The sequence below is a fragment of the Pararge aegeria genome, chromosome 14 (genome assembly GCF_905163445.1).
Source record: "Pararge aegeria chromosome 14, ilParAegt1.1, whole genome shotgun sequence".
In the NCBI taxonomy this organism is placed as follows: domain Eukaryota; kingdom Metazoa; phylum Arthropoda; class Insecta; order Lepidoptera; family Nymphalidae; genus Pararge; species Pararge aegeria.
The window spans coordinates 10,188,742-10,206,687 of NC_053193.1; the positions used below are offsets into that span (position 1 = coordinate 10,188,742).

At 33.9% G+C, this 17,946-nt stretch overlaps 1 protein-coding gene across 1 annotated transcript; it reads left to right on the top strand.

The window, feature by feature from the left end:
* The first annotated feature begins 1,041 nt into the window (after positions 1-1,041).
* On the top strand, positions 1,042-14,682 carry LOC120629468 (uncharacterized short-chain type dehydrogenase/reductase y4vI-like). Its single transcript, XM_039898409.1, has 11 exons — positions 1,042-1,251; positions 2,062-2,314; positions 3,820-3,934; positions 6,489-6,691; positions 7,574-7,684; positions 8,685-8,744; positions 11,082-11,140; positions 11,644-11,896; positions 12,883-12,997; positions 13,553-13,755; positions 14,545-14,682. Exons 1-11 carry the CDS (start codon positions 1,200-1,202, stop codon positions 14,654-14,656), a joined length of 1,536 nt encoding a protein of 511 aa, XP_039754343.1. The 5' UTR covers positions 1,042-1,199; the 3' UTR covers positions 14,657-14,682.
* The last annotated feature ends 3,264 nt before the right edge of the window (positions 14,683-17,946 follow it).

Here is a 17,946-nt window from a genome sequence, read left to right on the forward strand (position 1 = left end):
TAATGATATTTATACTCATCACAAAAAATCTTCCGCAATTTATAATTTATAGGTCCCGACTCCCGACTTCGATCCTCGGTAGGAAGGGGCAATTCGCGAATATCTTACTGAATTTTCTCTAATCTGGTCTGTAGGGAGCCTTCGGTCGTTGCTAGTGACAAAGACGTGCCGACCCTACGACAAATTCCACTACGATGTCGCGTAGAAACCGATTAGGGTAAGGGTTTAATTAAAATGCCTGAACCCTTATAGGTTATCGTTACCATATCGTTACCAGATTGCAGTCAGGGGTAACTTGTTGAGTAGGAAAAAAAACTCTCTACGCAAGTTTCGCTCCGACACCGGAGCATTCGCAGGTTGATGATGATGATGTTGACTTCCACCATCATCATCATATTAACCCATTACTGGCCCACTACAGGGCACGGGTCTCCGCCCACAATCATAAGGTGGTATTGCCGTAGTTCACCACGCTGGCCCTGTGCGGGTTGGTGGACTCCACACACCTTTGAGAACGTTATGTAATATGCCGAGCATGCAGGTTTTGTTACTATGTTTTCCGTTAAAACAAGATACATTAATTGCCGTTAAAACGCACATAACTTAGAAAAGTTATAGGTGTGTGCTGGAATTCGAACTCGCTCCCCTGAAAGTGTAGTTGAAGTGAACCCACTGGGCTATCGCTGCTTACAATAAACAAATTATTGCTAATTATGACAGTTTTTGATTGCGGAAGAATACTGCTCCCCAGTTGATTTCCCGTTGGTCGTGTTCATAATTAGAATTAGTGAACCGTAAATAATTTGTCTTTTTTTCACAAAATATCTGTTTTTTATTAGTCCACACAAAGAACCATTTTAGAATAAATATATGTTGCATGGTTGCATACCTTGAAAGTAGTATAAAATTATATTCGTTACGCTATCACTTTTATCAAAGACAAAACTACTAGGAATTAAGCAATTGTTTCTCGACGATAGTTTCTGCTTCTAACGTCAATGCCATTCAATTGACAATTATCTGACGTTTGAAATTCGAAATTTACATTTTGCTTTGCATTTGCAATTTTGCAGTTTACTGTTGGACGTAAAAATCACTATCGTGCTAAATCAATTTACTTAGTAAAATCACTTAATAATTGTTGATACATGTGGGGATATCACTAATTTTAGTGGTTTGGTTTTATTAAACATCAAATAATGGAAATCTCGTTTAAAGGCAAACGGATCTTAGTGACCGGTGCTGGACAAGGTTAGTGCAACTTTAAAACGAATTAAGATAATGATATCACAACTTAGTAAAGGTGACATTACATATGCTCTATGTTACATGAAGTCACAAATGTTAAAATGTTGTAGTTAATTGCGTGAAATTTTCTTTTCACGTTCTTGCCGCATCGCCCGTGTTTGTAATTTTTTAAAAAATCTGGATGAATTCAAATAACATTCCCTATTGAATAATAAGCTACAGGGTCTATGCACACACTTCAATATTTATTGACAACATTCTGCATATTTATAATAAATTTGCCTGTGTGCAGGGGTATTAAAGAGTTGAAGTGCAGGCAGCCGAACAGTTGTTTTAAATTTAATAGGATTTCTTTGTTTTTCAAGAAGTAGTTATCCTATGTTTTCAGAATGCATCAAGGGATGCATTTATCTCTGCATCAAATTTTATTGAGATCTGTTCAGAGTAAACTTGTGCATCAACAAAAAAAAAAGGATTGTTATAAATTTTGAATTGAAATTAAATAAGTAGTATTAGATCTTTTTGTGACAGCATTTGTCCAGAGAAGTACTATCGCCATGGTTATTTCTGCCGCTAAACAGCATTGTTGCAATGCTGTGTTCTGGTCGGAAGGGCATGGTTGCCGATGTTATTACAGGCACAGGATGATTAACACCTACGCCTCAAATTGATGGAAACAGGGCGGCATATTGCAAGACATGTTACTTGCGTGCTCTGTTTATAGGTGATAGTTTTTGGCTCACCAGCAGGTGCACCATCTGCTTCGCCATTATTTATTGCTATAAAAAAAAATTAGACATTACATTTTCTCAGGTATAGGCAGAGGAATAGCTGTTGAGCTATGGAGGGCTGGAGCTAATATAGTTGCACTTTCACGAACAAGAAGTCATTTAGAAAGTTTACAAAGTGAATATCCATCTATTGACATTGTTGATGTTGACATAACTGATTGGGATAAAACACGGCAAGTGGTGGACTCTTTAGGTCATTTTGATGCACTGGTAAACAATGCTGCTGTTGCTGTATGTGAACCATTCCTTACTTGTACTGCTGCTGATTTTGACAAGTAAGCAAAATACTTTGTTTATTAATAAAGCTACTTTGAGCTAAGAATAGATTTTCAAGTTTAATCTTTACCATAGATTGACCATAGATACTTGGTACTTGTTCTTTGAACAATATTGATTTATCAGTATGGGCCTTAGGCTCTTCATAGTAAAGTTTTGTAGATGGTTGCAGTCTAGTCGTAGAAATGCAAATCAGCTTACCTCTGGCAGACTTTGCCTTGGCTTCCCTTTCCTGTACCTTAGCAACTAAGTCAAGCCATTGGTTGTCATCATTATCACAAACATCTGATCATTCATTTCCTTTCATCTGTAACCTTAGCCCACCCAGGTTGAAGCAGTAATACTTAGTTACTAAAGTGCACTCAAATTGGAGTAGTGTGGTGTCTCTAGGCTCCATACTTCTCTGTTCTATGCAAAGGAGCTACATGAATAGCATAGGCAGGAGACAAATTAATATTCATATCCATACAAGGGATTTACAATTAATGCTTTCCCTGCGAAGAAAATGTCTCCTGTCCATGTTAGCCATCCTGAGGGACACATATTATTATGAATTTTCTTATCTGACTGTGATAAAAACGAAACTCATTAAAATTTGTCAGATTAATTACCAAGTTACTGAAAGTATCTTTTGAGATAAAATTAATCACTCACATTGGGGTTAAGTGTTATCAGAAACGTTAGTGATACAAACATATAAATAAATACCAATAAACGCTTTATCAAGTTTACACTTTCTGAATGTTTGCTGTTTTATTGCATTGGGACAATATACAAGGTTGGTTGGAAAAATAGTATGAAGACTACCCATAAAAAGAATTACTATTACCCCGTCCAGACATTTTTGCTGTTGCGATATTAATTGTTGACACCATTTGACCTAAAATATAAACAAAGCTTATGCTAATTTATGATGAATACTGCATATTTTTTGTGACAATTTTGAAGAGTTATTTTGCTATGAGTAATGATTTCAGGTAAAAGTTTTGTAACATATGTTTGCATTCTCATGGATATTGAAATACATATTGGCTAACTTAGGTTTCCAATTATCTAACAAACTTCATGCTTCAAGCTAGAAGTCAAATCAATATCAAAAAGTACATCCAGTTTGTTACGATATCATAGACATAACTTAAAAAATGTCATACTTTCATACAAGCTTTAATCCATTCGTCCCTTTAGGGAATAAAAAAAAATCCATTCTCAATTTAAATCTGGGGTGCTCAAAGATAATAAAATTTCTAATTTCTACATTTAGACGTTTAGGCTGTAAGTTCTCTGCAGCCAATCAGGACATGCCTTTTATAGTTATTGATGATTGATATGACATCTTAGCAAGTGCAAACAACGCATGTGTAGCATATGTATAAGGCAAAATATATGGTATGCCATGGATAGTTGCTTTAATTTTTTATAACAGTCTTATATATTTTGAATACAATATTATTTAGAAAAACATGTATGAACATACTGCTGCATTTAATATTTATTAAATTTACAGGACATTCAATGTAAACGTGAAAGCAGCTCTAAATATTAGTCAAGTAGTTGCAAAAAAAATGGTAGAAAACAAAACTCACGGCACCATTGTAAACATATCTTCACAAGCCTCTAAGGTATAGTAAACCAATTATTTTTTAAATATTAAGTAGAACCTGCGATTACGACATGAGGAGCATAATGGAATCTTAAAATAACAAGTAACCAATCGCCAATCTTTCTACATTTGGCATTGCCGAGAACCAATCGCGTTCTCAGCAATAACAAATGCAGTAAAAGATTTGCAATTCAAATTCAAAATTCAAATTCAAATTTATTTATTTCAAGTAGGCCTACTTTATAAGCACTTTTGAAACGTCAAGTATGAACGTAAGCAGATTCTACCGAGAAGAGCCGGCAAGAAACTAAGTAGTTGCTCTTTTCCAACATCAACATTTACAATCATTTTTCTATCTTGCGGGAGATGATATTCAACAAGAACTTCTCATACCTATAGTTACTAGAGATCCTACAATCATTGGTTCACAAAGAACTACTAATAGAGTATCTTAATATTTCTACTGGGGATCTAATAAAATTTTAGAACACAAAAGCTGCAATTACAACTTAACTATGATAGTTAAGTTGTAATTGCAGCAGATATATTCAATATATTCCCTCGCGGACTTATTCGTATGTAATAGTTATGGAGTACATAATATCATCAATAGTTATTCAGCGCACGCTGAGTAATGAACTTTTCAAGAAAAATTTCCATTATTATAATTTGTGTTCCATTATTGCAATTTTCATAAGAATCTCCAATTTTCTGAAAATAAATAATAGCCTATGTTACTTAGTGATAGTTAAGCTTTCTTTTGGAAAAGATATGGTTAAAATCGGTCCAGTACTTTCGGAGACTAACAAATACAACGGTTTCGGTACAAACAAACTAACAAATAAAGCCTCTTTATAATATTAGTATTGATAAATGCATATCTATTAATCATTTTGCACTAACATAAGAATTACATACAATTTTATACGTTATATCCCTCAATCCTCATTATCAAAGGCCTTTGGATTTAGACACGCATCTCAGCAATTCAACCTGACTGGTTCACCATTATTATATATATGGATATAAGTTGGTTTAACGATTTTTGCACAACAATTATGGAGGGTAGAGGTAAGGAGAGTCATCTTATATGGGAGAAAAGTTGAAAAAGTGTCCAGTGTATGCGCTAAATAACAGTTCAAAAATTCTCCACAATGGCGCTGGTGGATGCACAGGGTATGGTATGAATGTAGCAATCGTAGATGAATTGAAGTATGCCGAGTTAAAAATATTAATGTCATTATCGACTAAAGTAGTTAATTATTGAGAATTTCAACAACTTACGTTGTACAAAATATTGTGGTAAATATAACCTTACTTCCTTGTATCTCCATACTTCCTTGTTTATTTTTCAAGCCTACTCTAACAATATTTATATTTGGCGCTTCTTTTAAGAGTTACCCTGATGCAAATGTGGCGCCATCCTAATTTAATACATTTTGACGACACTTTTTCATATACACAGATGACTCTCCTTACCTCTACCCTCCATAACAACAATGCAGCCCTATTTCATTAGGTACCGTACAGCACCTCTACGTACAGTTCATTTTATTATGTTATCAACAATAAACTTATCTAACATTATCTGTAATACCGTTAAGCCTGGAATTAAATATGTCCAGATAATATTGTATTATAAACGCTCATCCTGATAAAATCACTTAGTACTTATATATTTGTATCATATTGTTTTTATATAGTTTATTGCTTGTAATTCATAAGTTAATTACCTAATGAGTTTGTTGTCTTTAGGGTTTATAATGGTAACATAACAACAACTTATATAACATGACCACATAAATATCATTATTTTTCATCATAGAAATACAAATATAATATAGTGAAATAAATACATCCTGAATTCACTTTGAACTTAAGGCCTAGGGCAAAACACTCATTATACTCTTTTACTTATGCGCTTAGACAGCGAAGTGTAACAATTAATGTACGAAACGCGTTTTATACGACGATTCCTCGCACTTGCGAGGAAAAAGATAGTATAAATTTTTAAATAAGTTCTCATAAAAAAACTGCCCATTTTCTGCTGTTTTTCTACTAACAAAGTTTCAAAGTTACAAAGTTTCCTATATTTCGGTCGAAACAGGTTATTCACTTACGATTGGTACCTCGATTATTATTAACGGCGGAGTAATATTTATTATTGCTCTACTTTCCAATTTAGACTGGTCGCTTCAAATTATTAACAATAGACAAAGTAGCGAAAATTTTAACAAAATAATGATCACAGAAAATGGCGCGACGACTTCGTCCGCCAAGGTGCCGACATACAACCAACATTGTTCGGCTATATTAATGATATAATAAAAAAAATATTTAAGTATTAAAAACATGTTATGAATTGTTAATAATTTGATATAATTAAAAGTTAATTTATCGTTTTCTTACATTTGGAAATTAAAAGTGGTCCATTTTCATACATATAACTAGATTTTAAAATAAAACACGCATGTCTAATATCTTGGATTGTGAGCCTTAATCTATGTAATAAGGTTCTCGTTTCGAGCAATTGTGAAAAGAAAAAAGTGTAATGAAAAATTAATTACTTACAGGCTGCTTTAAAAGACCATGCCATATACAGTGCATCAAAGGCTGCCTTGGATGCTTTGACTCGTGCTATGGCATTGGAGCTTGGTCCTCATGGAATCAGAGTGAATGCTGTTAACCCAACTGTCACCATGACTGCTATGGCTAAGGTCGGCTGGTCTGATCCAGAAAGGAGTGCAGAAATGAAAGCCAAAATACCGTTGGGAAGGTATGCACCTAATTCAGATTTAATTGAATATTTTGTTGGTGAAAGTCGTGTCTGAAAGGAGTAATAAAGTCTAAGGTTGTGAGGCGCTTGTCTAGAAAATGCCTAAACACTCTGTTATTGAAGTTATGAAAGCCAGCCATGCTATGGTGCTTTTTTGTGAAAGAAGTACTACCGCCTTTGTCGCCAAGCAGCCTTGCTGTGTTTCGGTCTGAAAGGCTTGGTTTCCGGTGTAATTGCTAGCGCTCAAGGATTTGCACACTCATGCCAGTTTTCACTAAACCTAACACCTAAATAAAACCTAGGAATCGCCTAAAAGTAATAAAAGAAAGCCCGCTGGTGTCGTACGACAATTAATGTGGAATATAAAGGAGAACAGACAGCAAAGTCCTCGGTGCTATTATTACAATCTACTGCGATCTCCGTTATTATGACGATTTCTGCCGCTTACGGTCCCTTACTTCAAAACTCTGATAAATATGCAAATTGTGTGTGTGAGACTTAGATATAATATAAAAAATTCAGTGCAAAAATCTTACAAACATCATTATACAGCTGTTCAACAATAAAATATCTAGGTGTATCAACAGAATATGACGAACGATTGGCACAGTGGGCGGCGACTCTGCTTTTGAGTCCTAGGCCGTGGGTTCGATTCCCACAACTGGAAAATATTGGTGTCATGAATATGTTTTTCAGTGTCTGGGTGTTTATATGCATATAAAAGTATTTATGTATCTATATTATTCATAAAAATATTCATCAGTCATCTTAGTACCCGTAACACAAGCTTCGCTTACTTTGGGGTAGATGGCGATGTGTGTAACCTAGTTCTCTAAATGTGATCTGTTACTATGTATTTTTATAAGTACACCTTTATTTCAGATTTGGTGAAGTTTTTGAAGTGGTAAATGCTGTTGTTTTTCTGTTGAGCGAAAAATCCACAATGATAAACGGTGTTGAGTTGCCCATTGACGGTGGTTTTCTTGCTACATAGTACTGAATATTTTCTATCTTACCAACCAAAGCAATAAGGCTCGAAATGTTCCTTTCTCATTCAATATATTTTTAATGAATTTTATCTAAGATCTGTTTATTGCTACATTTATTGTTGTTGATATTTGTATGTACCAAAGAAAACGAATGCCTTGTAAGTCTTTTAATATATAGCTTCTAAGTATATTATAACATCATCTTATCATACTAAAATAATGAATGTATTAACTTTGTGATCGTGTATGAATTAATTACATGTAAAATCTTTAAAGGATGTAAAAACTAGCATATTTTGCTGCATTGTAACTTAAAAATATTGTAATGAAGTTATTTCAAATAACTGAATCTAATATTAACTGAACTGAATATCTAATCTTAATTCTCCACTCTAAGGTCATTTAAATATTAAATTTACACACAAAAAAAACTGAAAACCTATAAGGTATACTTTGAAAGGCCGTAGTATCTAGTACCTACAGCATTTAAATCTATTAATTAAACATCCTAAACTTTGATCAATATTGTACTGAAATAAAACGAAACCGAAACCGGTTTGAAATTTTTTCCGATTTCCTAGCCCTGCAACTGCTAGATAGCCTCTAAAGCTTTGTCACTTTCTTATACACAATAGAGCTACGTTTCAGTTCGTGTTTAAAATTAATAATAGTGCTTAAATAGAACTTTTAAATATATTTTTAATGTAAGTACGTTTAATGTACCCAAAAACAGGCTTCCAAAATACATATATCGGAACATATAGTAGGTATAGTATTGATCGAAGATTCGTCACGTCAAAGCTGCCGGCCTTTTACTCATTAATTATTATTTATAAACTATTCCAATGTCGCAGCAACCGGCTTACATCAGAGGTTTTGGTGTTTAGTGCTTTAAAAATAATTGTTTGAAAATAAATACAATTAAAATGTTAAAACTTTGTTTATTTTTCAACTATGTTACCAAAATGATTGAAAGAAGTTCCCAACTATCATTTATTAACTAGCGCAAAGATTTTTCAATCTGACTGTTTATCCCAGACCTTCCTGGGCACTGTGATCTTAAAGTAAGTGGGAGATTCCGGGTTCGATCTACAGCAGGAGCAATTTGAGAATTGATTGATAAAATTTTCATGTTAAAAAACGAAGTGGTAAAATATCACGGTTGTAATCGGTTTCGATTTGACGGAGGTGTACCTAATGTGAAATCGAGTAAATATCTCATCCCGTATCCCGAAGAAAAACCGTGTTGTCGTAATATATTTATTTATCTCCTGAAAGCAAGATACCCGACTTCTTGGGGAGGAAATCAGGTTATGTGGGATTCCTACGACTAAAAACCCCTTGGTGGCCACCCTTAGCACATTTGGGAGGCTCCGGGATCTCCTAAAAAAGCAGCACCGGTGCCTCTTGCACGGCGCCCTTTTTGGCTTATCCGAGGAAAAGATTCTCTAATTACTCATTTGCCTCTAGGTTATGCTAGGCTAGGTAAAGCAGCTAAGTCGCGTCAAGCCAACGTCTTAATATTCCATATTAAATGTACCTAATTAGGTACCTACGCCTCAAATTGATGGACACAGGGCGGCATGTTGCGGGGCAAGCTTCTTGCAAGCTCGTAAAGTGTTGTTCTTCTTAAAGACGATAGTTTTAAATAATATTACCATAAGGTGAGTCAACTAAGTACTTGGTCCGTCAATAAAAACTATTAAAAAAAACCTACCAACCGCACGGCTAGCAATATCTCCCCGGTATTAGGGTCTTTTCGCCTTTTCGCGTCCGACGCCCAATTCGCGTCCAAACGACGGTACACTGTTATACAACAGTCAAAAATAACAATACCGACACACCAATCTAAACAAGAGCGCTTCTATTGATGTTCGGACCTATGACAGGTACTCACACACAAACAAAAGATCTGTGCGAGCAACCCAAATTTAATGAAAAATAAACTAATCTTGCGTGTGCAACCAACAAGTGCTGACGCGCGAATGTGTTGTAAAAAAAATAGTGAGCAGCTGTACTTTTCACGGTAAGTATTTAAGGTGTTTATGTGAAATTTAGAATACTTTGTTATCCCTAGACCTTAATTGTGAACCACACTATAGGAATAACGATGTTTGTGCTTATATTTTTCTACTGACAGTTTTATATAAGGTGGACGCGAACTAGTACATAAAATTTATAAAAAAACCACTTTGCGTCCGCTGTGGACGCAGATTACTCTAACTATTTCTCAGTAAGATGTTTAATTAAATACGATAACATGGGAAAAACAATATAAACTTCCTATCAATTTTAACAACATTAACATGCATAATATGATGGCCGATTTGCGTCCATATTATTAGAAATATAAAAAAAGATAATGAATGTCAAAAATCAGACTTGGACGCACAGTTTTCCTACATAAGAAACCCTATAACATATTGCGTCCATCTTTTTATCACACGAAAATAATAGAGTAAAATTTATATAATTTTATTTAAATATACTCTTTATAACCTAAAAATATACAATTATTATACGAAAATTATTTTATATATTTGCCAATATTTGAATTTTGTTCCATTTTTAGGGTTCCTTACCCAAAGGGTAAAAACAGGAACCCAGTACTAAGACTTCGCTGTTCGTCTGTCACCAGGCTGTAGCTCATTAATCGTGATAGTAAGACAGTTGAAATTTTCATGGATGATGTATTTCTATTGCCGCTATAACAATAAATATTAAAAAATAAAATAAAACACGGAACGCGCGAGTCCGATTCGCACTAGGCCAATTTTAAGGGCTTTGTACCGAAATGGTAAAATAGAATCGTATAAAGCCATCGACATGAGTTAGTTGGAGGAGAAAAAAAAATATCCTGAAGTGCAATTTATGTTAACTTTTATGATATCAGCAATTAGGTATTAAATAAATGTTTTGATTAAAATCACAAGCTTCCCTTTTTATTTTCTATTTCCCTTCCAAATTATTTCTAAACAGGTGGACGCCAATTGGTCCACAGGCGGACGCAATCTGGATTTTGTGGACGCAAAATGGGAAAATCGCCTGTTTCAGCTATTTGTACCTGTGTAGAATAAAACATCAGATTCGTTGTCCAAAACTGTGCATTAAACTTGACAAGACTATATTATAGGGACTACATTACAACCATATTTGATTAAATACTACCGCACGGACATTTTTTTTTTCACGTTCTAACCTAACAACTCCACTAAGTGGACGCAAACAGGCGAAATGACCCTATAAGTCATATGATATACCCAAGTAGTTTGTAATTTGTTTGTAGAAATACATTTTTGTGTGCTGTCGGGGTCGAGGATTATCGATCAATGATAAGAATGTTTATGTCAACTTATGATATAAAGAATAGGTATAAACCTTTCAATAGTCTAAGATCCATAAATGAAGATGGACCAATACTTTAAAGGCAAAAGAATTCTCGTAACTGGAGGATGCCAAGGTACGTCCTTTTGAAAATATTTTTATATTGTATAAATATTAAATTATATAAATATTTTGGATTAATTATAATACCGACTTACCTATCCTTTTCTTAAAATTTGCCATCTAAAAATAACATATTAATAAATAGCTGGAACATTGAGTAATAGGTACCTATTGAAATAAAGATGGTGTGTTAAGATATTGTACGAATAAATAGTGCTAGAAATACGAACATCGGGTACAATTCGCGGGTAGCTCGTACGTAGACCCCAGGAGATGCACCTCGTAAATTTTGTTTAGAATGAATAGCGCGCTGTCTGTTGGCCATTTTTTGATCTAGACTTTGATGACCATAAAAACAATATCTTAGAGCGAATTTGAATATTAGTTTATACATATTATATTTAGTTCATATAAGCTTAAATCTCTGTTCAGTTCAACTGACCCAGTAGGCCATTTACCTACCTAAGTAGGTAGGCTCATGTTAACTGTTTCTATATTATTTTGCAATGTACACAGGTATTGGGAAAGGCACCGTTCTAGAGTTGTGGCGTCTCGGCGCAGATGTCGTCGCTTTATCGCACCAAGCTGAAAACTTAGCAAAGTTAAAAAGCGAATATCCTTTAATAGAAACCGCATGTGTGGATCTCGCCGACTGGGACGCGACTCGTGAAGTAGTAGACTCCTTAGGAGTGTTCCACGGCTTAGTGAATTGTGCGGGTATTGTAGTTACCGAATCGCTTCTAGAATGTACACCAACAGTCATCGATCAGTAAGTTATACTTATATTAACTTAGGCCTCCCTTAGTACGAGATTAATACGTTCGCAATCGTAGTCGTGTTCGGGTATCGAAACACTAACTTTAAAGCAAAATGACTTTGCTTAGAAGCACCAATTTTGTAATCCTAAGTATTATTTATTTTGCCTAGGGCGCTTGCTGTTTAAGTGTGGACGAATTTGAGTTTTAAAACAACAAAGCCCATACGTTCGATTTTACTATGGAGGGTAGAGGTAAGGAGAGTCATCTGTGTATATGAAAAAGTGTCGTCAAAATGTATTAAATTAGGATGGCGCCACATTTGCATCAGGGTAACTCTTAAAAGAAGCGCCAAATATAAGTATTGTTAGAGTAGGCTTGAAAAATAAACAAGGAAGTATGGAAATACAAGGAAGTAAGGTTATATCTACCACAATATTTTGTACAACGTAAGTTGTTGAAATTCTCAATAATTAACTACTTTAGTCGATAATGACATTAAATTTTTTAACTCGGCATACTTCAATTCATCTACGATTGCTACATTCATACCATACCCTGTGCATCCACCAGCGCCATTGTGGAGGATTTTTGAACTGTTATTTAGCGCATACACTGGACACTTTTTCAACTTTTCTCCCATATAAGATGACTCTCCTTACCTCTACCCTCCATAGATTTTACTCTGACTTAACAGACGATCCATAGTCGAAACTAACCTTCGATTGGAGCGTAAAAATGTTAAAATAATTTATGGAATTATAGCACTACTTACGCTGTAATTATTTCGACGTCTCTTACTCCTAGAAAGCAGTTTTCTAGGTTTTATTTTAATAGAAAGGTAAGCAATCTTAACACATTTAAACAGGGTAAATTACTAAATGTAGTAACTAGACGTGTAGTTAAAACACCCTGGGTTATCTCTTGTAATCCACACCTCTGTTGGCAATTCAGCTTAAAATTAAACAGTTTAAAACAATAAGGTACTTTTATATTCCAGAACTATGAATGTGAATGTAAAAGCCATTATCAACGTCACTCAAATTTTAGCCAAAAAAATGATAGACAATTGTATAAAAGGCTCTATAGTTAACATATCATCTCAAACATCTAAGGTAAGACAAAAATGAATAAAATATTTAAATTATTTTAACAATAGTGGTTTAAATAATCCAGATACTTTTTTTAAAATTATGTCAGATGTCTGGGGTTCTGGACTACGTATCTTTGGAACTGCTTGGAACTTTTTTTTGCATTAATTGCACTAATACAACAAAATAATTAGTATTAGTCATCTGAATATTCCGAATCGCGACGCACCATAGTACAATACAGTTAGTAAAGTACGTAGACTTTTGAAGAAGCGAATGCTCGGTTGTGGGCGTGACCCAGCGGCCAGTTACAAAGCGCGAAAACTATTTGAGCGATCGAACTTGCTTATGGCTTTTCACCACCAACTTCTGATTAGTCTCGGGCAGCTCATTCATAATATTTCTTTGTTACTTGACACACATAAGAAAGTAAAAAAAAATACCTGTATGCTACTCCGACACTCGTTAGGTGGTAAAACGGGCCCTTAGATTTAATTTTTATGTAATATATATATTACCTAAAAAGATCACCTAAGGGCCGGGCCATACACTAGTGACCAAGCAAAATACTTTTTTTAGGCAGCAATTAAAGACCATGTTGTGTATGCCGCCTCAAAAGGCGCCGTAGATTCTATGACACAAGTCATGGCGCTGGAATTGGGGGCACACGCAATAAGAGTAAATGCAGTGAACCCCACCGTTGTAATGACAGAACTGGGTCGAAGAGTATGGTCAGAACCCAGCAAATCCCAATACATGCTTTCGAAAATACCTCTAGGACGGTAAGCAAAGTTTTATTACAGTACTAGTGGTTCAAATTCGTATTGTTTAATTCAAATGCTTCACTAACACTTAAAAATAAATAGGTATTTAAAATTCATCACAACACTGATCTTTATTAATTTCACTGGTAACGGTAAGGCGGTTGTCACTTCTCTATTTAATTATTGATTAACGCCATTTATGCAGTTGCAATACGAACGTCCGAGCAACTAAAATTTTAATTAGGTACCTAATAATAATATACATCCAGTGACTCACATCTAACATTTGAAGAAAAACAATTAAACTGTCCTAAGGATATGACACCCAGTGAAGTGTTAATGATAAGAGATCAGTGTTGTACATTAATGTCCTTTTTTATTTTCAATCCATCCTTAATCTATAGTTTTATTACTTAGCAACGATGTTATTGTCAAAAAATATCCATACAATTTTTTACAAATTATAAAATTGCTAAGCAACTTATCAACAGATAATAGATTGAATATTTGCAATAAATGATTATTATTATTATTATTATAAAGAAAACGGACGCGAGTCTGAACTCATGTAGATCTTCGTGAGACTTTGCCACATGAATTGAACCAGTTAGCTCTGTGTCTAGCACAAAACCTTATGATGAAAAAACCCCCGAAAGATTTCGTGAATGGTCGTTCCGAACAAATTCCACGTGGGCTGGTTTTTTTTATAGAAGGGAGATTGTTTTTATATTCACGACAACAAATCCAGAATAAACGACAATTAGTAATTATGTTAAATAAATAATTCTATTGCGACTGATATTTCAGATTTGCAGAGGTTCAAGAAATAGTTAACGCAATCGTGTTCCTCCTCAGCGACAAAGCCAGTATGATAAACGCCGTACACCTACCGGTCGACGGAGGATTTCTCTGTACATAATAAAAAGTTAACAATGAATAATACAAGAAATATGTTTTATTTTATTTAGTTTATTGTGCCAAAGGAATCATACATACTGGACGTAGAAATCAATGCAAGCATAATAAATTTCTGTAATAAAGCATATTATTATGCTAAGCTACATTGCGCCAGCATTATACAGATTGCATAAAGAAACAAACACGACCACCATAATGAATCAAAAATCTTTGACATACAAGATCTATTACGTTTTACATATTAGTATAATATACTCAATTTGGAGGGAACACATTAATCCCCTTGCCCTTAAATTTAGAATTTATAAATCCATTAAAAGCTTTCAATTTTCTAATTCCCTTAACCTACATCTACCCCGCGCCGTTCCCCCCCTCCGTAATAGTCTTAGGTAGGGATGCTCAATATTGTTTGGTATATATCGCACATTAATAGTTTCGATAAACGATAATACCTCTTTGATATCGATGTTCAAAATACCGTATGAACTTTGAGATTATTAATTGAATTATTTGTGATTAAATTACGGATTGCCCATTCACAAAGCTCAAACAATTTACAATTATGAATGTTGTTAAGGAAACGGTTTGTACAAGATAATAGATTTTTTAATTTCCGACCCATTAATTTTATCAATAATTACGCTGTACCCTTATTTTTAGCATGGTAAAGCTTAATTATTAACATTCTAAAAAACCAATTTCTGTTTTCATACGATATTTTGTGGAAATAGGTTGGTAGGCAGTTTTATCGATTACAAATATTTATTATTGTATTATAAAATCGATATTCTAATAAATATCTATACGCATCTGACATCCTTAGTATCAGAATCACTGATGTCTAAGACCATTCTTAGGAGCTTATCATTATTATGCTGTACATGAAGACGACGCTCAGCTAAGGATATAATGTAGGCAATCAATATATTATTATTAAAATGACAATAGGCAAAAAAATATATCGCTTTAATACTACAACAGTTACGTAATAATTTCCATATCTACGATATTGTAAAAAACAGTGTACCTGACTTACCTAAGTAAACCTTACTACTTAGACATCAGTGTTACAATAATTATTATGTACAAAAATTAAGTCCGATAGTTTTAACGTCGGTCAGAGCGGACACACTTCTAACGCAAGACATGTCTCGTCAGGTAGCGTTCATTGAAATGCATTACACAGCACTGTCATTTATCACTGTTTCACGCACTAAGGTACCCGCTGCATCGTCCTCTTTTTCCCTGTGATACACTGGAACAATCGGACCTCAAGGAGACTTAAATTCGTTCACTCCCAACGCATATTTCATTCCCTTCACAGGATTTATAAATCTAACCTGGCTAACATAAACATGTCTATAAGTATTAGTAAAACAATATAACGTGTACTTGGGTAGGTAGAAATAGCATACTAACAATCCAATATACCAAACATCTGTCATAATAACACAGTTATGCCAATAGCAGCACATTGGCACTCAAATATTAAAGGGGAATATTGTCATACAAAGATGATACTTCTATTGCATTTAAATTGAAACGTAAGTAAGGATGGAGAACAAAAAAAAATGCTAAAAAATACTGTTGACTAAACTTAAACAGTTAAAAGAAAGTTTTTAAAGTGAACATTCGACCTCGAAAATGAACATATACGATATTATAGTAATAAATTCACAACTACAATCCTTTCGATGTTCTAGGTTTAGAAAAATAACTAAATATAATGTGGACTTTATTTAAGAACTAAAACCTTATGGAATATCTTAATAGCGGGACATTAGTCCCACAATATCAATTCAATCCTTTAACAAAATACTAGTTTAAGTATAATATAATATTTACATAAAATTGAACCTAATTCTCAGTCATATTAGAAATGGATGGTCCAATGGAGTCCAATAATATTTGCACACGTCCAATCTGAGAATGATAACTTTAATTATGTACTTAATATTATCCAATTATATTGCAAATAGATTAAATGCATATCTTTTTTATCCGTAATGTTTATTGAGGGTTGGTTCCTGGGGATGGTATCCCTCATAGGATTAAAGCAATCATATAAAGACAGGGCTAAATTTAGTATAAAAAGATGTACATATCAAGTGACGAGCCGCAATCCCAGTAGGTACTAAAAATGCGTAAGTTAAGATATATTAAATTTTGTAACTTTAATTCGGTATAAACTTCGATAAAAATTAAATATTTCTTTATTTCTACAAATGAGAGGTGCCATTAATTACAGGAAATTAAATGGTCCCGAAAACAATAAAAATTAACTCGTTCGCACATAATGGTTTTATATAGCCTTTAGACGGATATTTATCAAGGTTTATTTTAAATATTTAATTACATTGAAAGGTTATGTCTGAATACAGTTCCATATGTTCTAACTCATTCAACTTCTCATCTTTTATTAGATGAATTCCAATTTAGTAAGAATGCCAAATTCGCTATGGCTCGGCCCGGTCGCCAATAGTGTGATCAGCGTTAATATAATTTAAGACGAATTGAATTGATCTTATTTTTAGTTAGTTAGTGAAATGTGTAGAAATATATTCTACTTGTATACGAAATGAAAAATAAGTTTATAACATATTTACATCAAGTTAGGTTGTTAAATTAAAGAATTAGTAAGTTTTAGACTATCCCTGGTAAGACCCATAGTTCGTCTTCCATTGTTTCTTTTCCTTCTGGCTTTACACAGATTAGCCAATGTATCTGACATTGGCTAATCTGTGTAAAGCCATTGTTTCATATTTAGCAATATTTGCAGGGTGCTTAAGGCACAAAAGAAACGTGTTTTATTATACAGTCCATTTTTTAACGTAGGTACATAAAAGTTGTCGAGATATTCAAACTGATACTTAAAAACTGGATATTTAAATGAATCATCATTAATGTAATCTATGAAATGAAGCATTCGCGAGAATACGTTTTCCTTCAAGGCTAATTGTAAAGTAAACGCTTAAACTGAAGTATTTAGTCGTAATAATAACATTATAAATTAAATAAGCGTCAGTTTTATCGCCATCCAGCTACGAATTTCAGCCTTGAAATTTCAGCTGAAAATAAAATTTGATATGTCCACACTAGCACGGTTTCCACTCTATCATATGCCCCGTACTATAAAATCACCTGTACGTTATACAAAGACTCGATTTGCACTCGATCTGGCTCGGTGCACATAATTATTTTAAAGGATTGACATGCATCGTATAAACGATTAGTTGCGTTGAAGAGGTAAGTTCAATTAAAATCTGGTACATAGCGTAAAAGAGGGATTCT